This window comes from Homarus americanus, unplaced genomic scaffold (genome assembly GCF_018991925.1).
Source record: "Homarus americanus isolate GMGI-L3 unplaced genomic scaffold, GMGI_Hamer_2.0 scaffold6317, whole genome shotgun sequence".
NCBI lineage: Eukaryota > Metazoa > Arthropoda > Malacostraca > Decapoda > Nephropidae > Homarus > Homarus americanus.
This window is the reverse complement of record NW_024730668.1, coordinates 6,600,365-6,626,009: the sequence shown is the minus strand read 5'-3', so window position 1 is coordinate 6,626,009 and position 25,645 is coordinate 6,600,365. Positions and strand designations below refer to the sequence as shown.

Here is a 25,645-nt window from a genome sequence, read left to right as displayed (position 1 = left end):
CCTTTGTCTACCCTTTTATAGTCCGACTGTCTTTGTTTTTTTATTATTGTTGCCTGTTGGGATCTGGGTAGACTTTTAACTATATTCTAAATCCCCAACTCGTAACAGTATGTTTAATGAGACTGGATTCTATACTGTTCCTACTGACAATTGAATTACAGGGTAATACTGAGGAGGCACTATCCCAGTCAATGCAATGCTTATTATCTCTCCTATGAATGAACAGAACATTGGATTCCTGGCCTTTCCTAACTCTATATTTATGCTGTTTAAGTCTAGTTATAAGATCTTTACCCTTCTGGCCTATGTAGAACATATTACATTCCTTGCAAGGAACCTTGTAAATGCAGCCGCCTGCAGTATTGGGGGAGTTCTTAATTAACATTTGTTTTACAGTGCATGAGTTTTTAAATGTCACATTACCGTTCCAGGTTTTCAGTTGTATAGGAATTTGAGAGAATTTTTTGTTAAATGGTAATAATAAGAGATTCTTATTGGCATGGGCAGGGCCGGATTTACCTACTTGTGGACCCCAGGCCAAACTCATCAGTGGGCCCCCAAATTTATAGAAATGTTTGCATGTTTCAAGAATCAATATATATATATATATATATATATATATATATATATATATATATATATATATATATATATATATATATATATATATATATATATATATATATATATATACATATGCTGATAACCACAAGGAAAGAAGAAAACACGAAGTTCCCAAGCGCTTTCGTGAAATTCACATCTTCAGGGGTGAGTACAGACTAAGGAGAAGTACAAAACAAGGTATATATATACAGAGCTGGATGAGATCAGGTCCACAATGGTCAGGTATTACGTAATGACCCTACTAATCCTTAAAAAGCACCGCAAAAGTCGGTAGTCAGGTCAGAGTATAAGTTGACCCAACCTTCTCAGCTAAATAAAACATTTTTTATTTACTTGTAAATAAATTGTTTTTTGAAATAACTGTGTATACGTTTTTCCATTATTATACTAAAATATGATTAGCTTCAAATAATGATGTTAGTAAATGCCGGTAGAGTGCATCATTGATGCACTGTAATAATTCCCTAAGGTTATATAATTATTGAGTGTTATATATTGAAAGACCTACTTTGCTACTTATAAAGTCCGACCTATTGGTTAGTTGCTCTTTTTTCTTAGTGTTACAATAACGAAATTAGTGATGTACTGACCATGGTCGTACATGTAAGTTAACGTAAAATCAGAAGATTCATATTACGCTCAATAGCCCATAAAACATGGAGCTATAACTTCTTTATTGATTCCCCCAAGTGAAACATCCGTTTTCTCACCGCTTCAGTACATCTGAATCATCCATTTTCTCTCAAATAGTACCGAGACTTTGATATTCCTTAGTATCTCACATCATGTTATGAAATTTGAAATTACAACTGAAGGGGTAGATGTTAGATTAAGTTAGATATGTCTACTTACAGATGAAACATTCAAGATCCCTTTGAGTGAGGTTGAAGGCTTCAACTGTATTTACTTTTAGTAAAATTGCCAAATAAGTTAGTGTAGAGGCTGACAGTAGAAGTGACAAATCCCTGCATTTATTTTATTTTCAGTTTTATATTTTAGAGGGTAATTAATATCCTGAAAAGAATATGTCAGTCTTCTGATCTCCAAGATCTAACGGGAAACTCTCAGTAGACCCTTGTGTATATTTTGAAGAGGTCGTAAAAAAGACGTTATCAGCTTGTGCATTTGATGTCTATTTCATTACTGCCTGGCAAGCTCAAACTTTGATTAGATTGTAACAATAGACATAAGAAATTGATGTGACCCATGACATTGAACTTTTATCGCCAAATGTACAGCAACTGGTTTAAATGAAGTGAATTTGAATGCATGAATTGCCAGATTGGCATGCCTGATTTGCCAGTTACCTCGGATATAAATGCATGCGAGGGAGAGAGAGTCACTTTTTAACACTCCCTCATCGTATCTCAGTTATGTAGCAAGTGCCTCACGCCCACCATATTAAGTGAATTCAACTTATTTGAACTTTGTTGAATATCAATGTTCATGTTTTAACATAGTGAAATTCTCATGTGCCAAGTAAGAATTAACGTAGCGTAAATATCGTCTGTGTCGATGCTAGACGTATGATTATTTGTGATTGAGTTTAGACTTTTAAAGACGCACTTTTTGACGCTCCCTCATTGTATCTCAAGCACGGTATGTTGTAGTCGAATACCACCAGCTACCTGTGCCTACCAGCCAGGTGTCCAAGGCAGGGTGACTTTAATTCAGCAAGATTAAAAACAAAGGACTGCTGTGCTGGGAGCTATCCCCCCCCGTGAGGATGGGCTGTCTAGCCGTGCGCCAATGTTCATCTGACGCTAATATTGCGCTTCATTTGTGTTTGTAAACACCAGCGATGTGAGCCTCGTGTACTAATTTCGATTATATATGCACATTAGTGTTCTTGTACATGATTGGGCATAATTAGCAGAAATATAATTTTCCCAGTTGAGTATGGAAACCATGAATATTAATATTACCAGTATTAAATTTTGTTATATGTGTAACAAGTCAAAACTCGTACAGAAGATATAGATAGAATTTATTGTTGTAGGATTGTAAAGTGAGGAAGGTTTGGTAGCATGGCCGATTAGTTATATTAACTTGGTGTAATATTCGTTGGGGGAATTTTCTAAAAACCAATTCTATGACTCTTGGACACAAATATGAAATGGATACACTTCCCGCCGTAAGTAACTCGCCCTATTGGATCGTTCTGACAATGACTCACATGTGACCTGAGGGAGGCCCAGTGGCTGGGGAAGCTGCAAGTGCTGCTGGACTATGTCTCCTATGGGAGACTCTGCTAGCTGGAGACTCGGTGCTGGGGAGGGAAGTCTCCCTCTGGGAAGGAGCTGTCGGCCCCTCCCCTGTTACAATAATAATGCGAATGCTAATGTCGCATGGATGGAGCTGCAGGGCCCTTATATTGGCGGTCACGAGCCGGAAAATGTTGTCAATAATCTGGGTGTGTCTGGCCAGGTGACAGGTGTACTGGCTGGAGGGTAGCTTCTTGAGTAACACGGTCATGTCGCCGGGTTAGCTAATGACGCGATGGTGTGAATTCTGGTTCATTGTGACCATGACCTCTCCTAATTAACACTAAAATGGTTAGATCTGGACAGCTGTGTTTGTCCAGGTGCGTGGTCATGTCGCTGGTTGGTAATGCTTCCTAATTATTACCACCCTGGTGTGTCTTGCCCAGGACTAGTTTCGTGAGTAACATGGTCATAACGCCAGGTTAACTCAGGTACCTTGTGGCTGTCCCCTCTCCTGGGTCAGGTCTTAATCTCACTGTAGGGTGTCAACCTATGTGGGTTACCACGTGGGCATCTACTTACTCTTAAATGTGTTGTACTTCTCTGGTCTGTAAGTTATGGTCTGATAAACTATCATTACATATGCAGTGTGAGTAAACCATCAATGTGTACTCCCAATTGAGACCTGGTACATGTTCTATGTTGTTCATTCCGAAAAAAACATGATGTTATAATTAAGAATTAATATCTGTGCTATTAACAAGTGTGTAAAATAACCATCTTTATTGTCAAAGAAATAATATAATACAGTACCCTTAAGGAGGTATATAATGTTGAATGTTAATTAAAGATCTATTTTGTTACTTCTATAGTAAGACCTAGTGGTCTTACGTGCCTAAGCTCGTATCTACCACGCTACCTAACACTTTAATAATAGCAGTATATTCTAATAAAAGCCTGGGTGGTGGCAGTCTATCATGTAAATATAATAATTATACTCAAAGGTGTCGTTAAGGAATAATATGGTTTTCCCAGGTTAATCAAGTGAATAGAATATAACTAGGCACTAATTTCTTACTAAAAGAAGTACGAGGAAAATATAAGAAACAAATTATGACATTGAAAAAAATATATAATATAAAGAAAGGCGAGGTAAAGAATATTGAAGTAAGAAACAAATAGAAACATTGAAAGAATACTTAGAATATAACTAAGAAAAGAATTATAAATAAGAAAATAAAGGAGAATATAACCAAGAAAATTAAAGAAGGTTATACCTGTATGTGACATATAAACAACTTAGAAAATATAACCAAAGATATTAAAGAAAGTGGTAGAAGTTATAATAACAGAAAAGAGAAATATAAAATAAATAAATACACAAAAGAAAAACTTCTCTTACACAGAATTGTTAATAAGATAATAAATAATTAAATAACATAAAAACTTATAATACCCCTCCTCCCCCTCTTACAGTGAAGGTTCCAAGTGTTACTTTTTTACTTTACTTTACTTTTATCCTCGTTAGCCGCTTGGGCGGTAGATCACATCTCCGTTACTCACTGTTGGCAAGTACTGGGTATGCACTAGCTCCTGAATGTATCTGAACCCACTTCAGTGTTGGTCAAATCTGGTCTTGAAAGAGCTCACACTCGGTGCCGTCACAAGACTTTCTGGAAAGTTGTTTCAAAAGTTCACAATTCTTCCTCAGTACAAGTTTGCCTCACAGTTTTCTGGATTCGCAGTTTTTCAACCTTGAGCTCTGATTCCTTGTGGGGCGGGTGTCCTCCACCTCCAGGTATGGACACTCAACTGAGTAGTGCCCTCTTGAGATGTTTAAACACCTCAGTTAGGTCACCCCTTGTCCGTTTATAGTATAAGCTACGCAGTTGCAGGCGCTCTAAAATCTCTGGGTAGCTGAGGAGCAGAAGTGCAGGCACCAATCTGGTGGCCCTCCTTTGGACATTTTCAATCAACAGAGAAAAGCACCTCACTCTTAAAGATCGCTACGAGGGACTGACTGTCTAGACATGTGAACGACCTTCTTATAAGACCTAATAATTTAGTTGCTTGATGCACCTTCTTCTCACAATGGTCGAGAACTTCAGTTCATTGTCAACACACACACGCAGGTCCTTTTCACATTCCGTCTCTATTAATACAGTTTCTTCGTTTCTTTGGGACATATGATACGACCCAGGTGCATCCTCTTACACTTCGTGACATTGACTCTAAGCAGCCATTTCTTCGACCATTCTTGAAGCTCACAGAGATCTTTCTGCAGCTCTTCACAGCATGATTGGTTCTTAATTTCCCTAAATACCTTGGCATTGTCCGTAAACATTTGAATGGAGGAGTGTATAGCTTCAGACATGTTATTTATGAAATAAATAAACAATAACGGCCAAAGACACTACCCTGTGATACCCTGCTTGTCACGGGTACACATGAGGGTTTCGTACCATTAATCACCAAACACTGCTTTCGATCATGCACAAAGACTTCGATCCACGCTAGGACACTTCCCCTTAAATTTAATTATCAGCCCTTCATGGGGGATGCTGTCGTAAGCCTTGGTAAAATCAAGATATATATTGTCAATATTGCTACCCTGTTCCAGAATTTGGGTCAAAACATCCAGTACCTTCAGTAATTGTGTTAAGCAGAATCGATCCGGCATAAAACCGTTTGCATTCGTTTACAAGGTTGTTTCGTAATAGATGTTCCATCACGGAATCTCTTATAAAGTTCTCAAGTAGTTTACACACTATACTGGTCAGGCTCACTGGTCTATAACTATTCGTGGAATGACGATCACCCTTCTTGAAAATAGGACTCACATAAGCCATTTTCCATTCACTGGGGGCATTTTGCTCATCCAGGCACCTACAGAACAGATTCTTCAGGGGCTCAGCAAGCTCTTTAGACAACTCTCTTAGCACTCTGGGATGTACCATGTCAGGGCCAGGATTCTTATGAACTTTTAGCTTTGACAATTTATCTCTTATAACCTCTTCTGATAATACAATGTGGGTCAGCGATGTGTCATCCTTTCTTGTGAACGCCGAGGAAAAGAAACTGTTCAATGCCTCCGCCTTGTCCTGGTCAGAGTCTGCGCAACTAGCATCTTCAAGCCCCAGGTCCGATACACTTACTCGCGTTTTTAATTTCGACTTTGCGTAACGGTAAAACGCCTTTGGTTTTGTCTTGACCTCGCTCGCAATCCGCCTCTGGATCTTTTATCAGCCCTTCTACTCTCTGACTTTGCTTGGTTCCTGGATATGGCATTCATCCTCCTGTCTTGCTCATCATTTGTCCTAACCCACACCTCGAATTTCTGAGTTTTCTTTTTAACTTTGTCGACCGCCGCATGGTTCATAAGAGTGTCTCTGGTGGGTGAGCGAGGCGGAAGGTATGCCACACAGATTATGATGGAAGCAGTGTGGCGCGGGTGGGCCCGTGGCACAACACGTACCTATAATGCTTCCACATCTGCTGGACTTGAACATCCAGGCGTGACGGGCGTAGGTCATCTTGACAGAAGAGGGCAATGCCCCCTCCGCGTCTATGTGAACGAAGGTGATGAAAGAGTTGATATCCCTCAATATGACACGTTTCAGGCACAATTTGCCAAGCCTCACATATGGCAACGACGCTCGCGGCGGCTGACCTGACTGTAGTTGCCAGCTCGTCAAACTTGTTAGCTAGGGAAGTGACGTTGGATAGCAGTAGAGACGGGAGATCATACCATATCCATGGAACTTCAGTGTAGTGGTACGGTCTGTCAGGGGTGGGTTTCTCCGGTTTCCTAGTGGAGGTTACGGTCCTAATGGGCTTATGTGTATGACGGCCCTGTCTACGGCTATGCGCGTGGAATATGTTTAGTGACTTGAGTCGCGCGATAACACTGCCATCAGGATAACCGTTCCCACGCTTTGGGATATACCAGGGTGCAGGGCCAACCGGCTCGGCCTGTACGCCAAAACCCGGAGCCCCTACAGGGCGTGTCTTGCCTCACTGGTGGTTGCAGGTGTGTGGCCACGTGGCCAGGACAGTAGCTTGGGGCGATGCAGGTGTGCTCCAGCCTTCAGCTGTGTGTGTTTGTGTGTGTGTCCGCACGAGAATCTCGGAAACTACTTTACCTATCTATAGTGATGATGGATGGTGTTATATGTAGTGATGATGGATGGTGTTATATGTAGTGATGATGGATGATGTTATATGTAGTGATGATTAGACAATAAAATAATAACAGTTTAATGCTAAAAAAATATACTTTGCTGTACCGTTGTAGTGAAAAACATAGTGAAACTTACATACACCGTTAATGAACTATTGATCTTTGGCCCTACACGGAGCTACATGTATTCCATTGAGTGGCAGAAACGAGGTCTACCACATGCCCATGTCTTGATCTGGCTGAATTATTACATTATAAATAGTGATTTTTTTGTGGAGGAGAAGGGAGGGGAGGAGAGGGGGGAGGAGGGGAGGGGAAGGTAGGGGAGGGGAGGGGAGGGGAGGGCTCCCAATATACTAGATATGCGTGTGAAAAAAAACCACATTATTCATTCATTATTATTTGGGCTCAACATCATAAGAAAGGATTAAAATATTAGAGTTGTTAAGATATAAGGTTATAACTACCATTCATATATAAGACTTCAGATGATATACTATAAACACTTTAATATGGTAAGGTTTAATAGTTAAAAGTGTCTTTCTCTCTCAATCTTTTATACAATTTCCTCTGTTTCTTTCCTTAGTAATTCTCCAATGTATATATTCTCTTTCTTTTCCTCTCTTTGTGGATGTGGAAATGTTGTAAAGTCCTCAACTGAGCTCACTAACATGGTCTACCCAAACATTATCCACCACTACAAGGATCACAAGCGGCTGCGTGAACGCGCAATTCTGGCACCAAAGAATGAAACAGTGGCTGAAATCAACATGACTCTACTCAGAGAGCTTCCAGGCAGTGAGACCTCATTCAAATCTGTTGATACAGTAATCAACCAGGAACAAGCAGTCCGGTACCCTGCAGAATTCCTTAATTCTTTGGAGCCCGCTGGAATGCCTCCTCACCACCTTATTCTCAAGATTGGAACTCCTATAATGCTCTTAAGAAATCTTGAACACCAATCCTCTGCAATGGCACAAGACTGGTGGTGAAGAACATGATGCCACTATACTGGAAGCTACAATACTGACAGGAAAAGCTAAAGGAGAGGACGTTTTTATACCACTGACCTGCCATTTGAGTTCAAGCGACTTCAGTTCCCGGTTAAAGAGAGCTTTGCCATGACCATCTACAAAAGCCAGGGACAGTCCCTAATACACTTTCGGTATTTCTTCTCCTACCTGTCCACCACTGTGGACATCGATGAAGAGATTCAGCATCGGATCAGATGTGCATCTCAAGCCCTTGGCAGATTCCGAAACCGTGTCTTCGAGCAGTGGTCCTCCCCACCCTGCTACATTGCAGCGAGATATGGGTTACATACAGGAGACACATCAAGGCACTTGAAAACTTTCATCAACGTAGTCTAAGTTCCATTCTCCGAGTTAAATGGGAAGAAAAGAGAACATAAGCTAATATTCCTGCTGACACCAACATTAGTAGCCTCGAGGCTGCCATTATCCGTGAACAGCTACGCCGAACTAGCCAGCTCCGTTACAGTCACCTAACGAACAGTAAACATACATCAGGCGGGCAACTGAAAAGGTATAAGGATAATCTTAAGACAAACCTGAAAAAGTGCCAAATCAACCTCTCACCTGGGAGATGATTACTTTGCAGTTAGCCTGACTGCATAACAAGGCAGACAAGTGCCAACGCCGGAAAGACGCTTGCTACCGACCCTCCCGCACTAGATGTAGCTCCTCACGTGTGCAACATCTGTGATCGTCCCTGCAGGTCCCGTATCGGCCTCCTTAGTCACCTCAGAACTCATCAACCAAGGTGGCATCCTTAATAACTCATATCATTGTATCATAGCTGGATGAATGGATGATCGTCATACTCGATTCTAAGTGACAGCAAAGTAGTAGTTGTAATAGTAGATTTTTTATCCCATGGCCGCATGTCACCGTAACTTAGCTCTCGATGCTGCACACAGGAGGAACGAGAACGACAAGGTAAGGGAATAAGGGGAGAGAATTCAGAACGTTGATCAAGGCAGCTTCACTCCTCTAGTGTTCACAACTTCTGGTGGATGGGACTAAGTGCAAGATGCTTCTATGCCAGACTCGCGGAGGCGATATCCAAACAGAAACAGCAGCCCAGAAGTTATGTTACAGCCTGGATGAAATGTCGACTGTCCTTCTCTAACAATGGCATTCAACATCATAAATATGAAAATCAAGTGCCACTCGAGCGAGATACTAACCCACAAAAGACCTCCCCTCACTACTTAATAATGTGACAGCCTGTTCACACAGTATTTGGTCTGTGCAGTAAGAATTAAAGCCATACAAACAGCCAGAGAGTAACATAGACAAATTAACACACACAATGTCTGACTATAATGCCCATCCACTCTATTATAGAGCTTTTATAAAAAAAATATATTAATTGAAAAAAACATCGAAACCCTACGGAAAACAACCACTCTTTGTCCTAATTACAATAATAACACCTTAATTCTAAATTTGCTTTGGTATAAGAAGTAACCAGATCCATGTATATTCAAGTAAGTTTACTACATATAACACCATCCATCATCACTACAGATCGGTAAAGTAGTTTCCGAGGTTCTCGTGCGGACACACACACACAAACACACATACAGACATACTTCTATATATATATATATATATATATATATATATATATATATATATATATATATATATATATATATATATATATATATATATATATATATATATATATATATATATATATATATATATATATATGGTTTACACATTTAATTCAGTTGAGAATTTAACTTTCGGGAGAGGTGTCATGGCCTGCTTAGAGGTCGCCTGAATCTGCAAGGCGAGATCAGTCTTCAGATCACTTTTGGGTTCAGATTTTACCTCTGAATCAGAGACCTGAAAGACGGCGAAATAAGAGCAGAAGTTAGAGAGGAATTGAAGGGTGGCGTTGCGGTACTGTTGGCTCATGGTCACATACACTATGGGGTCGACGCAGAACTGGAGCCAGAAGATTAAGTGAAGGAGGAGCCAGACGGTAGGAAACTTGTTGTGGAGGTGATAGATGTGGATGACTATGTGCGGCAAATTGCAGGATAGCAGCACGACAAAGACGACGAAGATGGTGCGGGTGACATGATCGTCCCACTGGCGAAGGACATTGTCTTCAGCATTCTCAGTAACACTCTTGCATCGACGTCGGGCCAGCCTCGCCTCTCTTGAGTGACGCACCTGCCCATATCACAAATACCATTAATTTAGAAGACAAAAATTCAAGGAATGTTACAGTACTCCTTAAGGTTAAAAAATTGTTTTATGTCTAGAAACTAATATTTAAAGTACAGTACAAAGACCCAGGCCACTGAGACACCGAAAATTAAAAAAAAACTCTTAGCAACGAAAATATATTCATTATATTTCTCAGATTTTAACTACGTCAAGTAGCTCTTTAAATGTTAAGCTTGAGTGACTAAAAATAACTTTGTAAACACATACTGATGACATAGTTCACAATATATTAGTATCCATTTTTTCATCATATCGTGTGGTTTACGTTTTTGTTTTTATGAAAATTCAAGTTTTGAAATCTGAGTTATGAGTGTTGTGGAAGGGAATAAATAAACACTTAATTGAGAGAGAGAGAGAGAGTTTACCTTAATGTACATGTTGACGTAACAAACACTAGTAAAGATGGTGGGGAGTATGAAGGTGAAGAACACGTGTATGGCTTTCTTCAGTCTGCTCCCGGAATTATCCTTTATCGACACCATCAGTTCCACATTATCAAACTCCAATTGGCCAAATACCTGTATGTTCAAACAGATACATTTATCCTGTTCGAAAATATACAGACTTTGGTAGAGAATAGATGCAGAAATTTTAATGGTGCCTATGGCGAAAGGGTCACAAGCCATCATCCTTAAGGGTAAAATAATTATCATCAAAGTATTAAACTAGTATTATCAAAGGGTTAAACCATCATTCTTATAGGGGTTAAAATCATCCTAAGAGTTTTAAAATACCTTTTTCAAAACGGTTAAGCTATCATCCTCAAAGGAATAATCATTATTTTCAAAGAGTTAAACCATTATCCCCAAAGGGTTAAATCATTATATTCAATAGGTTAAACCATTATTCTCAAACGGTTAAACTTTCTTCCTCAAAGGGTTACCATAAATGTCAAAAAAGAAAAATGAGGTTTGAAGTGAAGGTGAATCTCGTAGGTCTGATGGCCTGTTATGGCCAGAGTACAAACAGAACATTAAAATATATTTTTCAGTAGGTAAGGAGGCAGTATAGTCGGCACTATTCTTGATCACCTTTAATTCCCCAACTAGAAAGACTGGTACAATGAGAAAATGAAATATCATCCGGTATTTTGACAAATACATCGCAAAACGGTTGAACCATTCGACACACGCATGTGTGGATCCCCGTGGAACCTTGGAAAGGGGTCACCATTGACACCATTCACTGTGTTTGAGTAGTCAGGTTACATTTTATACATCGGTCAAAGCTTGGAAGATAATTCATTCTCTCACTGTTCCTCTAAGCACAACCAGATGAACTGAAGCACTGGGCCCGAACCAGCGACTCTGAGAGCACAAGGTTGGTATAATGGCAGCGCGCATAACTCTCACCAATGCGATCACGGGTTCAAACCCCCAAGTCAGATGTGAGAAGGGTGTTATCCAGTGTGAACCCTACCAAACGTCATCCCCCCTTTCCTTTCTTTCATTTGTCCTACTTCGCTGTCTCTCTACCTTGCCCACCTAACCTCTAACATCCACCCCCCTCCCCCCCAAAAAAAACAACCCCTTCCCTCTTAATTCCTAAAAAGCACAGGAGTGAGTTAGATATATTTCAAGCCATCCCTTTGTAGGCGTGTGATTCCTACACGGTGATAGTGTGCCACTCAAATAATAATAGTAATAATAATAATAATAATAATAATAATAATAATAATAATAATAATAATAATAATAATAATAATACCAATTAAACTCGTATCTGAATTAGGTTTGAGAGAGATAAAGTGTTTACAGGTTGCCAAAGTAGGAAGACAATTGTGGTTAAAACCACTTCTAGGTACCAAGCGAAAACTGGAAACGTGTGGGAGCAACGAAACAGTTTGTGCGTTCATGGAATTTACTAGGACACACTAGACTATTTGAAACTCAGTATGGTGTTATCGTATTATCGTTCACCAGCCAGCCAGCCAGCCTGCCACCGTCATATATCTAACCGAGAGCTTTATTTCACCGACCACCACATGGTCAACTAACAGCTCTTGACGCCTGGCATTATGAGACCAATTCCCTCAGTGAATGCTACTTACGTCAGTAAACCAAACCCAAGTTAATGTACGTTAGGTAGTAATTATTAGTAAATTGTCGAAGCATTAATGCCAAAGCGTTTTTACTATTTATTTGAGTAAAATGCATATAATTTATTAATAAACAAATAAACAGGTTACTACTCAAAAAACTGTTTTCTTAATAACTCTAAACAAACATGACATCATTTAGAAAACAATACGTTTTTACTTTTTATTTGTCAAGCAATGTTTTGTTGGTACTCACCCCGAAGGTAAGAGGGAGCCAGAGTAGGGCGGAGTAGACCCAGATTATGATCAAGTAGTAAATCACCTTCTTTTGTTGCATCACTTGCTTGTACAACATTGGGTACGCCACAGCTAGCAGTCTGCACCAGGATTTTACCAATTACTTCACATTTCAACTTAATGTGATTTAATTTTTATCAAGAATTTTACAATTTAGATTAATAATGTCTTCAGTAATATATTTCGTGATATTTATACGTCAAATCACATTCCAAATTAATAAAATTAACATATTCCGTATACCTTACAGATAGGATTATCTTAGCTATGAGACAAATCTCTTACCTGTTGAAGGCGAGTGCGCAGATGGTGTGTATGTGCACTTGACCTAGTATGAGGCCTATTGTAGAAAATATCAAGGACAATTCCTTTGAGAATGTAACATCGCCGTACTGTTGAGCTTGCAGACACACGACTCCATACATAGGCATCCCGAAGGCACACACGGGTAACAGGCAGACAAGAAGGTTGACCATGAACGCTGTGGAAGGACTCTGACGGAGTTTCTTGCTCATCAGGAGAGCCAAGGACCCGAGAGAGTTACCTTTAAGGTTTGAGAGAAAATATATTAGTGAGTGGTAGCTCAGTCGAGTTGGTGCTCTGATGAGCAGTTTAATGCTTGTAAATTTATACCGTGTCTTTTGAGACATAGAATAACCATTAATATATATGTTTATTGATGAAGGAAGCGCGACCAAACATTAAATAGAACAAGTTAAAATCTAAGAATGTATATTCTCAAGCCTTTAACAAACTGGAATAATATTTCGCCTTGGTCAATCTTATGAACAAATCTCGTAAGATTGTCTCCTGCGATGGCCAAGAAAATGTGCTTAGTTGTCACTCGCTCCAAGTTAGCTTATATTAGGTTCAGTTAAGTAATGTTTCTCGCGAGTCATTCAAGTCTCCGCCATCACGAGAGACAACGTGACGAAATTGTCCGTATGATTAGCCTCTATCATGATATTTTTCTATCATATTTCGGTGATGAAATTAAATCATTCCCTAGTTGTAATTATGTACCGTAGCCTTCAACGTGCATTATAACATCGTTTTATATTCCACAGTAAAACAAAAATCTTTATAATCTTAAATCCACTTCAATTGAACAAAAACAGTTTTATGGAGACCGAAATCCTGCTAGACATTAGTATACTGGAAATGTCTCACTACACACAAAATCCAAAGACACAAACATAGTACCATTTTTTTTTACTTCAGTTATTACCACAGGGTCGATTACTGTAGCCTGTGATAATTTAACCTATACTGAAAAGATTCGAATTACAATGTTGAAAGATGCTTATTTGTCAAGTAGTGAAGAAAGCCTACCAAATCTTACGTTCGGTAAAGGTTGTATATTACGCCTCACGTTTATCTCTCTCGTATCCTGTGGTATTTCTAAGGAGTGACATAACTCCTCGTATCTACTTTATGCTAAGAGTGATGTGAGTTCTGATGACTTACACGTCAGCAGTTTTTTCTCTCCCTACCTCGAGAGAGGGAGTAACAGTTTCTTCATACCCTTCTAATGAGTCGTGTCTTCTTTTGTGTATTAATGGGAACATAATTACTGTATAGTCAAAGCTTTTGAAACTAACTGTTTTTCAAGAATCTGTTGCTCTGTTATCAATGGCGGAACTGGACAGGTGAGTGTGGGTGGTGGTGAGTATGAGTGGGTAAGGTGTGTCGATGTTTCCGATAAGCGTTGATGTTGTTGTTGAGATTGTCGGACCGTAGTCCGACACGGGCCTTTGCCTATAGGCGGCCCGTTTGGTGGTTCCGGCTGGAGCTCCTGGAGCAGCCAGACCGGATTGGGATTGGAGGTGGTCCCACCTGCAGATTTGGAAGGATACTGCAGGTTGCAAGTGTGAGCGGACCCCGATCAGTGGACGCTTACCACCAACCCCCACTCTTGGACGTGGTCAGTTTCGGAGTGGCGCGCCCCCCGAACTGGGGTCCGCACTTGCTGGGAGAGGATACTTTCTAAGCTATCTGGGTGGTGGGTATCGTGTGATGACCCGGAGAAGGTGGTGAATGTGGTTTGTTTGGGCCTTTCGGGTTAGAGTGGCCGCTGGTGTTGTGTGTGCTTCTTGGGAGATTTGAGTTCTGTTTCGGAGGCTTTGTGTGACTTCGCAGTCGAGGAGATAGTGTTCAAGTGGGTTGGCTGCTGGCTCCTGACAGTAGGTGCATTCCATGACGTCATTTCCGATCATCTGCCAGGAGCACTTGTACCCTAGTCGTAGTCGATGAAGGCTGACTTGGGTTTGTCTTGGTGTTTTCTTGTCCGCGAAAGGTGGTTCCCCTTTTGTAGCCGCCAGGTACCATTTGGCTGATTGGGAACCAGCGTTGAATGCGTGAAGGAAGCTCTTTTTGATGTGGAGCTTGCTAGTCTTTCTGAGGTGATTCTTGATCTGTTGCACGCTTGCTGGAACTTGAATGTGTACGCTACTAGAACGTGTAGCTGCCTTGGCTGCTTCGTCTGCCACGTCGTTTCCTCCGATCCCTACATGACTGGGAATCCAGTGTAAGACGACTGGGCGGTTTTGTCTTTGGAATTCCTGTAGCTGTGCGAGGATCGAGGTTATGATGTGGACGTTGTCTCTTGGTTGACTGTGTTGCAGCGCCTGCATGGCCGATTTCGAGTCCGTGTGAATTATGATGGACTTGTTGTGTTGTGTTGCAGCGTGTTGTAGGGCCTTTGAGATTGCTACCAGCTCTGTTTGTAGGGTGGAGCAGTCATTAGAAAGTCTCCATCGGAGGGTCTGACCTTGGGTGTAGAAGGCCGCTCCGGATGTATGATGTTTTGGATCCACCGAGCCGTCTGCGAAGTATGATGCTGCATCAGCCGGTGTCTCGGTGGCTATGGCTTCCAGAGTTATTTTTTTGAGGTCCTCCTTCTGGAGGTTGGCTTTACTATCGCCTAGGTCGGTAATTTTGAATGTGGCTGGTGGAGGGCTCCATGGTGGAGGAACTACGTAACCATTGTCTCGTGTGTCTTGGTTGTTCTTGACGAGTGTTTCTCCTTGCAGGTGTCGGATGACCTCGCTTGCCTCGTGCGACCAGGTGGCCCCTCGGATTCTGTGGTCGAGGTGGAGGGAGGCACTGATGCGAATTTTGGCAGCTGTGGGCTTATCTGATCTACAGATTTTGGCGAGGAGACCGGCTGTCACTTGCTTGATTCGTAATGCCAGGGGTGGTAGTTCAGTTTCCATTTGCAAATTGCAAATTCTGGTCCACATGGGTGCTCCGAGCATGGTCCTGAGAGCATTATTTTGGATGACTTCTAGCTTAGCTATTTGGTCTTCTCTCAGTCCAATGAGTGCTGGAGCACTGTAATCTACCAGCGATCTGATGGCGGCCGTGTAGTAGGCTTTGAGCACATGAAGGTTTGCTCCTGCGGTTGTGCTGGTGAGCGACCTCATTATATTGTGTCTGCTCTTCGTCCTGTGCCTGAGATACTGGAGTTGCGGCTTGAAAGTCAGTTTCTGGTCAAACCAGATTCCAAGACACTGGTGGGTGTTGGTCCAGACTACAGGCGTGTTTTGTATGGAGAGCATCTTGTCTGATGTGTTTGTGCAGATGGCCATCGCTTTCGACTTGGCTGGATTTATCTTGAGTCCAAGTCTGTTGCGCTCCTCTTCTATAAGTTGGAGTGCGTGTTGCGTGTTGGCTAGTCTGTTTGATCCTCTTACTATAAGCTGTAAGTCGTCTGCATAGCATAGGAGCTTGGCTGTTTGTCTGAAAGGAAGTTTGACAAGATTTTCCATCAGGACATTGAACAGCATTGGACTGAGGATGCCTCCTTGTGGGGTTCCGTTTTCATGGACCCTGTAGCTTGAGGTTGCTCCCTGAAAGCGTACTCTTGCTTCTCTCTGTGTGAGGTAGTTCTGGATCCACCCCAGCAACCTTCCTTTGACGCCTTTTTCAGCGAGCGTCGTTGTAATGGCCAATGGATTTGCTAGTTCGAAGGCCTTCTCCAGGTCGAGGAAGACCACCAGAGCTGGTTTGTAGTCCACTGTGCTGAGTATCTCTGCGATGTTGTTGCCTGTGCCGGTGTTCTCGGTGTAAGCAAAAATGTGTGGGTGTGGGCTGCCTACTTTCCACTTGAGTCGGTTGAGAGCCATTCTTTCTCCCGTCTTCGCTATGCAGCTGAGAAGGGAGATGGGCCTCGGTTTGTCTGGTTCTCTGGGCTTCGGAATGGGCTGTATATCTACCTTCTTCCATTCCGGTGGGAGTCTTTGTGCTGTCCACGAAGCATTGATGACTTGTAGCAAAGCCTCGTGTCCGGCTTTACCGGCATGGGAAAGCATGGAGTAGGTTATCCTGTCGGCCCCTGGTGCTGTGTCCTTGCTTCGTTTTAGCGACTTCTGGAGTTCTTGCTGGTTGAATGGTCTGTCGGTGTCATCTTCACTGTTGCAGGCCTCTTCGATCATCTGGAGTCTGGCCTGTCGCAGACGCCGTTGTGTCTCCTCCGCCTGTCTCGGGAGGTTTTTCGTTGCTGCTCGGTCAGAGAACAGTTTTGCAAGTCTCTCGGCTTCCTCTTCTGGGTTGGGATGGGTTGGTGGTGGTGGTGTTGCCTTCCCAGATGCCCTTCGAATCTGGGCCCACATCTTGCCAAGGGAGGTGTGCTCGTTCAGTTCGGAGCACCACTTGAGCCAGCTTACGTTTTTTATTTCTTCCTTCTCTTCCCTGGTATCCTTAACTATGACTTGCAGGAGATGTCTGTTTGTTTCCGTGAGATGTCTCCTGTAGTTTCTTCGGGCCATGTTCACTCTGTGGTTGAGTTCTTTCACCCTGGGACAGTAGTACTAGTAATCATTGTACTGTCTTGATGTGGGTTTTGTTTTTGGGATAGCCTCTTCTGCCGCTTGGTGAAACGCCTCGACCAATTGTTGGTGGAGGGTTGTCTCGTCCACGGGTGCTGCGCCGGCCGGCTGTGATATTCCGCGCCACTTAGCCAGGTGTTTCTTAAAGAGTCCCCAGTCAGCCTTTTGGGTATTGTATCTCCATCTCGGCGGGGGTGGAGTGGGGAGTTTGTTCACCTTCAGCGTTGTTAGGGTGGCGAAGTGGTCGCTGGTCAGCGTGGGGTGTAGCTGCCAGGAGGCCGAAGGCTGTAGTGCACTGGAGACGAAGGTTAGATCTAGCCTTCCTCCTCTAGTGTGGGTGGGCTTTCCGGTGTTCAGGAGGCAGATCTCGGGTGTGTCTTGAAAGGTGGTGTATAGGTGTAGGCCGTCTTCATTTGTGGGGCTTACCGAGCTTAGGAAGGGATGATGTGCGTTGAAATCCCCTCCTATGAGTGTGGCGTGGTCAGCGGCCGAAGCGAATAATTGAGTCACCTCCAGTGAGCCCCTTGGGTTCTTGTAAATGTTGTGAACAGTTAATTCCCGTTCTTGGAGGATTACTTTGACGGCCTGTGTCTCGATGTTTTCCCCACATGGAAATTGCTGCGTGACCTCTGAGGAGGGTATGCTTGACTTGACCAAGATCATACATCCTCTTGTTGACGCCTGCGTGAAATGCCTCCTGTATGTCTTGTAACCACTGAATTTGAAACAGTGGTGTTCTTGTAGAAGTGTTTCTTGTAGCAGTATGATGTCAAGCTTGTCCTTGGCTGCTGCTTCTTGCAGGAGGTGTTTCTTGTTTTTGATGCCCTGAGCATTCCATGTAAGGATGTTCAGGGTGCTGATGTTTCCCACCACTATTTCATCGGGGACTTCTGGTGGTCCTCGATGGAAATGTTCAAGTCCGATTCCTACTGGATCAGGTTCATATCTTCTTGTTCTGTGGTTTTTGCCTTCTGGGCCGTGGTTCGGTTCAGGGGAGTTGAAACGTCCAATTTCTTTCTGGGAGCTGTCGGTATCTTGGGTTCTCTGGTGGCCTTTTTCGGTGTAGAGTGTACCTCGGCTGTCACTCGTGTGAGGACCGGCGTGGCTTCCTCCACTGAGGTGGCTGGAGCTGTGGCGACTTGCCCGAGGACGCTCCCCAAGAGTATTTGGAGCTGTGTGGGTTGGATCTTGTGGCCCAGTAGTCCGGCTAGGCCCTCCGCGGAGGTTGTCAGTACCTTGTCTAGGTCTGATACGTGTATCATTCCTTCTGGTGCCTTGGTATGTGCTTCTTTTGTCTTTTTCGTGGTTGTCGTTGTCTGCTGCTTGGGTGGCTGAGGTGTGGCCGTAGTGAGGCCAGGAAACTGGGCTGCACTTTGGGTGTTGACCGGCTGAGGAGGTTGGCTTTGTTGTTTTGGCCTTTGGGTTCCCCACACGAAGGTACTTGGTTGGGCTGGTGTGCAGGCGGTGGGGGCCGGTCTTGCTGCTGGTCGGTTTGCCTGGACCCTCTTTGTCCTCTCGGAGCATCCAGGGTTCCAGGCGTGGTGTTTGCCCCCGCATTTTAACAACCTTCTTAACTGACTTAACACTTTCGCATCGGCGCCCTGATTGGACGCATCTTCACGCAAATGAAGTCTTGTATGACGACACGCCATCTCAGCTGCCAGACACTAACATAATTTTCACTTCTTTATTTACTGCATGTCTGCAATGCAAATAGGGCTAATTGCAAGAACTGCCGTGGTGTATACCACGCTGTGGTATCCCGGCGGTAGTAATACAATGGAAGAAACATTGTGTGATTTTTCAAGAAGGACCATGGCGGTTCCCGACCGTCGTTTGTTGTTACCACGTCATCGTAGTGTAGTCAGGTGTATCAACTGGCGGAGTGTGGTTGGTATGCTTGCACTCTCAAAACGTTGTCAGTCGCACGAAGCGTTTACTCTTGCTACACGATTTACGAGCATGAAAAACTTGAATCCCAAGCTAAGGTGCACCTCATTTTCCTATTTTCTTGAATTATAAGCCAATTCTGGGAATGAAATACAATCATTTACAGTGAAAATAGGTAAATAAAGCCTGTGACAACCATGAAAACTTATTAACTCTAACAATAACGTAATAAGTTTGTCACGAACTTGGGGTTGGTATGCACCCCATGAGACCTTGCCATTGAATTCCTGTGGTTTCTTCTTTATTGGGTCTTTTGGATAGCTCACCACTTCATCTGACGTAGCTCGTGGTCTGAACTCAGGTGCTCTGTAATTCAACTCAACACTTCCTTTTTCTACACCCTTATCGTATTTTCCATAATTTTCAGCACTATTCACTCTCCTCTAAGCGTGTAAAAACGATGTTTCACGCACACTATCACAATTATAGGAATACTAGATCTTGGCTGATATCCCCGCTCTTAGACAATTCTCCATCACTTCTATCCTACTACTACTGGCTTTCTTTAGTTATTCATGTACAGTACCAACCAAAAGTCCTGTGCCAGGCAGTTTTGGCTGGATCGGTTATGTGGCACCGTCGGAGTTACGCACGCACGAACTCACATAGCGTGTGCCAGAAACCCGATTCTGTGAACAATCCATTATATGGCGTCTCTATGTGCATATCCTCTATGAACTACACAATTTATCGATGATTAATGGTATTCCTTTTAACATAACATTATCAGTGATATTGGCTACTGTCAGTCAGTAGCAAAACCCAGTGCCTTGATGACTCATGTCTACCTCATCATACTTTCGATTTTTAATTTAACACTTGTATCCATGTAAAACAACCGTGCTGCCTTGCATAAAGAAAGGACATGAATCGTTTGCGGTGAATTCTTACTGTTTCATGTCATATTACATAAGTATGCTCATTGGAATATAAAATGTTATGTCTTAGGAGAAATAAATTACTTACATGTTACAAACACACTTCAAAAATCCGAACACACATTGTATCTGATAGACACCTGAATTATGGAAACAATCCATTTTAGAGCTTGTCTATGTGCTCCTCCAATTTGAACTACACCACTTATCGGTAATAATATTTCTCTTATGTGAATGCCTCGAGGACAGATATTATATAAAACACCATATTCATAATAGAGAGGTTCATAATGGAGACTGGTGGTAATGGGTACATTATCCCTCTCCTGTTGCTTTTATTGAAGTTATTAATGACGCCAGTCTCATTGCACACCATAGTTTATTGTAATATGGAAATGACGATTCTAGGGACAATTAATAATAATGGTTGTCCCTTGTGTAACAAGGATGGCCGACCCAAGGGTCACCTAGGCGTGAATTTGTTTAAGGTGTAGATTGTAGAAGCTGTCGCCAACACAACAATCAGACCCTGAGTTGGCGAATTTCCAACTGCACTAACTAACCATTACTGCTGGGTAGACAGCGACAAATGGTGTAGAGAAACTTGCCCAAGTTTCACCCTGCTCGAGTATCGAACCCGGCTCCGCATGCTGACAATTACACCACAGGGACAATTAAACCATTCACCAGAACCTTTAACTTATCCGAAGTTATGATGTGGTCATACAGCAACCGTTCGGTCATTCCACCAACTGCAACCATGGGACACCAATACCATGATATCTCCCAGAGGGCAATTCGTCGGCAAGCGTAACGCTGAGTCGCAAGCCAGTTGGGAGTCTCGAGATCGACAATGCAGTTTGAAAAGTCGTAATTTAACAGATTTTCCCAGATTAGGACGGCCAAGACTAACCAGAGCAGAAAACGACACTAGGATTGTGGCAGACATTTGCGACCATTCTTTCACCTCAAAGTGCAGCTGCTCCATCATGGCCACCACGGCCACGATGGAGCAGCTGCACTTTGAGGTCTCGGCTAGGACAGTTAGGCGACGAATCCGTGGAATTGGGATCCACCTGCTGTCATGGAAAGATTCGAAGAAAAACAGTGTTGGGAGACTACCGTTCACAGATCATTATGTGGGTAGAACCTGGACTTTTGGGCAATCACGGCTGTGTTCATTCCAGGAGACTTGATAACACCCGTTATGAACGGCAGGTGCGGCCTCGTGACCGTAAACATGCTGGGCTGCATATATTTTTTCCTTCTGTTTGTGTTATAAATATATAGATATATATTTTTTTCTGTCGAGGTAACATGTTTTCTTCCTATCCTCATGTGAAACACTTTTAATTCGCGAAATATTTAATACTTAACTCAACTTAAGAATGATATAACATAGTTTACTCAAACCAATTTTACTACTTGGAATGTGAAGCACACCCCCGAACAAACCACGCTTAAACATGTGTGTGTGTGCCCGCACTGTCCACCAGTGTTTTCTGTAATGTGCAAAGTTAATATCACAAGTGTGGCACTTGATTATAATAAAAATGGTAGTAAGATTGTCAATGAAATGTGACACTGATGATAAGAGGAACGAGAGGAAAAATTAACTTGAGGACCTCACTCCTGCTGCCTTTCTGTCTGGAACCATCATTAACCCTCCTCTCAGAAACTATGACTTGAACTTAAGTATCTCTTTATGTAGGTTTATTATACCTGTCCTCCTGACACTCACATAAGAACACTCATATTATCGATACATGGTGTAGTTCAAAGAGGATGTGCACATAGACACGCCATAGAATGGATTGTTCACACGGTCAAGGTGTTTAGCAGATGGTTTAGTGCGGCGTGTGTGCGAGGAGGCATTTCGTCTGTGCTCACAAATACTTTGGTTCTCGTCATTCAATTTAGGCCACTATTAATGGTATTCATTGGTTTGCTCCTGACATTGCTGTCAACGTGGCAATCTAGACATGAAACATGCCCTTTAAGCCACAGAGCGACGCTTAAACTATAGTCCCGGTAGTTCCACCTTGCATGTTCTTGGTGGGAGTCCGACAGTGCCACATAACCAGGTTAGACAAAACTGCCTGGCACAGGACTTTTGACAGAGACTGTACGTAGCTTGGTGATCTCACCACTCAGTTTTTGTTTATGTTGCTTCAATTTTTCACCAGCTTCCTCATTCAACGCGTCATCTCATCTGTTACACATCATTTGCAAAGCCTCATCCGGTTCATGAATTTTTTGTCTATCTCTTCCTGTAGCTGCTGTAGTTGTTGCTTCTGTTCTCTCTGTTTCTGCAGTTGTTCATGAATTTTCACTTGCAGAGGCATATTTTCATGTTTCTGCTCTTCTTCTTCTTCTTGCAGTAGTTGTTTCTGTTCTTCTCTTTGTGCGTGTAAGAATTACATCACATCAGCCATGGAAATCTCACCCTTGCCTGGCCTGACTTATGTTCTTGACTAATATCTCACTGCTAGGCTATCCCACTTCTGACACCAGTGTTACGAACCCCTTTCACCGCTTACCAGCTTCCATCGCTGGTTACCAGCGGCCAGGTCGTATATCACAAGTGTTATCGAAATGCCACTAGCTGTCTCGCCAGTCTTCGGTAATTTCCCGACGATCGGTGTCAGTGTACAGACAAACAACAGGCAGATAGTTTTCCATCATGTCACAGAAAAACACTTGGGAGCTGTAGTCCACTTTAATAATCACTAAGGCTTCACAAAGCTGTTCACAGAGTATGTCCTCATTGCTGAACTTCTCACTTCAAATATATACAATCAGCACACTACCAGTGTACAATTCTTTAGTCTTTTCACTTTACATCACTCACAACAATTCCACAATACTTAAACAGCAATTATCCATAACTGTACTTCACACTGAGCAGAAACGGGCAACTGCTTCCATAGGCAGCTCGCTGATGCTTTTCTACCTCTCTTCAGACGCCTAGAGCATTCTAGCGCCATCTAGGCATTGCAGGTGGGAACGAGATACACCCGGAAAGTTCTAGAATGATCAAGACTGACAATACGTAAGTAAATCAAATAAAAAATGATGCAATACATTCTCAAAGATTCTTACATAGTTTATACATCAAAATATACAAGGGAATCTTCCAAAACGTGCTAAAATAACTGCTGCTTGGAGCAAAAAAACAACCAGAACACCCAGTTCACAAAAACTACAATATTAAATAATGCCTCGGCATAACATTATTCATTTTCTCTCTTGTATAGTGATTTCTTTAAGTTTTTGTGTAACTTCTTATTGGCGTGTTTATTTTTATAAATCTAAATATTAAATATAGTTTAAGAAAATTATGATATGCTTAATTACCCCCACATAAGTGATTTAATCTCAGCCAAAATTTTTCTTTTCACTCTGGAGGCCAGATTGTTTTTATATTTCATTAAATTTTGATATATAAATGGGTAGTTTAGCATTGTAGTGATAACTAAGTTTGTGTTTGAGGCTGAACAAGTCCAAACTTATTTCATGCTGGAAACGTTGTAAAGTTTTCGGTATCAGTTATTTCTTATTACATGGTATCTTGTATGAACTCAGTGTAGGTTACAGGAAGAATTGATTCATTTTGAGCTTTTCAAAATTTGCCAGAGCCTTAGATTTGTTTTCCTTTCATCTCATTATTCATTAATACGGAGAATTTTGCTGTTAAGTCATTCATAGCAGACCCATCTGCAAACAAATTTCAGGGTATGCACATAACTAAAGATCAGTAGAGCATTTTAGCATATCAGTAAGGTGTAGAGTTCAAAAGTTCTGATAGTAAACAGGACATAAGGAACTTAGGCTTAAATGTACCAGTTTTTAGGTTCTCCAGAAAATATCGGTGCAGTGGCAACCAGAACTGAGTTTCTTGGAGACTCAGGAGACACAGATATTGATAGAAAGTCCAGTGATTCAATGACAACTTAGGAATATCAGATTAAACTTAAATAACTTGAGCATGAGCAACAACGTGAAATTTTTAGGATAAGATAATTAGAAAAGCAGCGCCATTTTGATTTAAACCAACGAGACAGAGAGCAGAAACAAGAGAAGATAAAGCTAGAGATACAATTAACACAAACTTTTATCACAAAACATTGTACTAACATCAGAGGTAAACCAACCTATCTGATACATCAGTACTTCTAGTGTTATTGCTCATTTTCGATTTCACCAGCCCACGGGGTACATATGCTTTTTTGTTTACTTACCAAGTATACCAACGATGACGCTTCACACGACTTACCAACTGCACCGACGATGGCGATGATGAAGACGCAGGCACCTGTGAGACCCAGCAGGTTACTACCGTATATATCTTCTGCTGTTGTCTGAGGTGTGGCTGCAGCTGTCATTGTTGAGAACGTCGTCTCTTCCATCTTATATCCTATAAAACAACATGGGTTAGGTTAGGTTACGTTAAAGGGTTGCGGCGACTGACTGGATAAGACATCGCCTCCTCTCCTAAAGGTCATTGGTTTGCATCCGGGACATCCCAGTCGACCCAAATAAGAAACGGTATCTAACTTTATCTTAGGAGGTGAAACTGGCCACATTGCATCTTTGTGTACCGAGGCTTTTTAGTTTAGCACAGTGTGCTGTATCCGCACTGCCACTAAAGGGCCTTTGGAAACATGAGAACCCACTTTCACTTGATATTTTCTTCTGGGATCCTTACTGATAAGTTAGGCTAACTTACTTTATGCATTATTTAAATTAGATTAATCTAGTTTAGATCAAGATATGTTAATCAGGTTAACGAGGAACTTGTCCTTCAACTTGTTAACACAAACCATTAGGTGTGGCATCATCAATATCAACGCCGCAGTGTTCCAAGTGAAAGAGGCAGATCGATGGTGGTAAAGGATCACATGAAAATCATGCTGTTGTTCAGTCTAAAATTCTCTTGTTTAATGATCTGCAATGTGGGTGTGTGTGTGTGTGTGTGTGTGTGTGTGTATATTATATGTCGATGTGCAGAGGAGCTAATGTGTTTGAATTTGTGTGTATATTGTGGTCTGGCTATATTATTATTAAACAACATCTACCCCTTCCAACGAAGAATCTTTTCGAAGGTATTGTTCCATTAAGCGGTATTTTTAAATGCTCGAACCTCTTCCACTTCCTGCGGGATGATTTTTTTAGGTCTGGTAATACTGTCTCCTTCGCTGATGCATTATGGGTCCTGTGTGTGTTTGTTTTACCTTCGTTGGCGCCAAATTTAGTATTGTAGCAGCTCTCGTCATGGATATTTTTACCTCCAAAATTTCCCGGGATTTCTTAGTTTATTTGATTGGAGAGGAGAAAATTTTGCAAAATAAAAGTACTTGTGGGAAGCTTGTTACG

General features: G+C 42.1%; 1 protein-coding gene across 1 annotated transcript; it reads right to left on the bottom strand.

Annotated features, from left to right (window-relative positions):
- Positions 1–9,164: 9,164 nt before the first annotated feature.
- Positions 9,165–25,306, bottom strand: LOC121867221 (protein trapped in endoderm-1-like). The gene is made up of 5 exons (XM_042367067.1): positions 24,546–25,306; positions 12,898–13,156; positions 12,572–12,692; positions 10,643–10,795; positions 9,165–10,220 (listed from the first exon to the last, which is right to left on the bottom strand). Exons 1-5 carry the CDS (start codon positions 24,676–24,678, stop codon positions 9,753–9,755), a joined length of 1,134 nt encoding a protein of 377 aa, XP_042223001.1. The 5' UTR covers positions 24,679–25,306; the 3' UTR covers positions 9,165–9,752.
- Between the last annotated feature and the right edge of the window lie 339 nt (positions 25,307–25,645).

Coding starts and splice junctions, on each gene's coding strand:
- LOC121867221 (XM_042367067.1), bottom strand. CDS start 24,678: ATGGAAGAGACGACGTTCTCAACAATGACAGCTGCAGCCACACCTCAG. Junction 13,157..24,545: donor CGCCATCGTCGGTGCAGTTG/GTAAGTCGTGTG, acceptor CAAACCTTAAAG/GTAACTCTCTCGGGTCCTTG. Junction 12,693..12,897: donor TGCGCACTCGCCTTCAACAG/GTAAGAGATTTG, acceptor ATCCTGGTGCAG/ACTGCTAGCTGTGGCGTACC.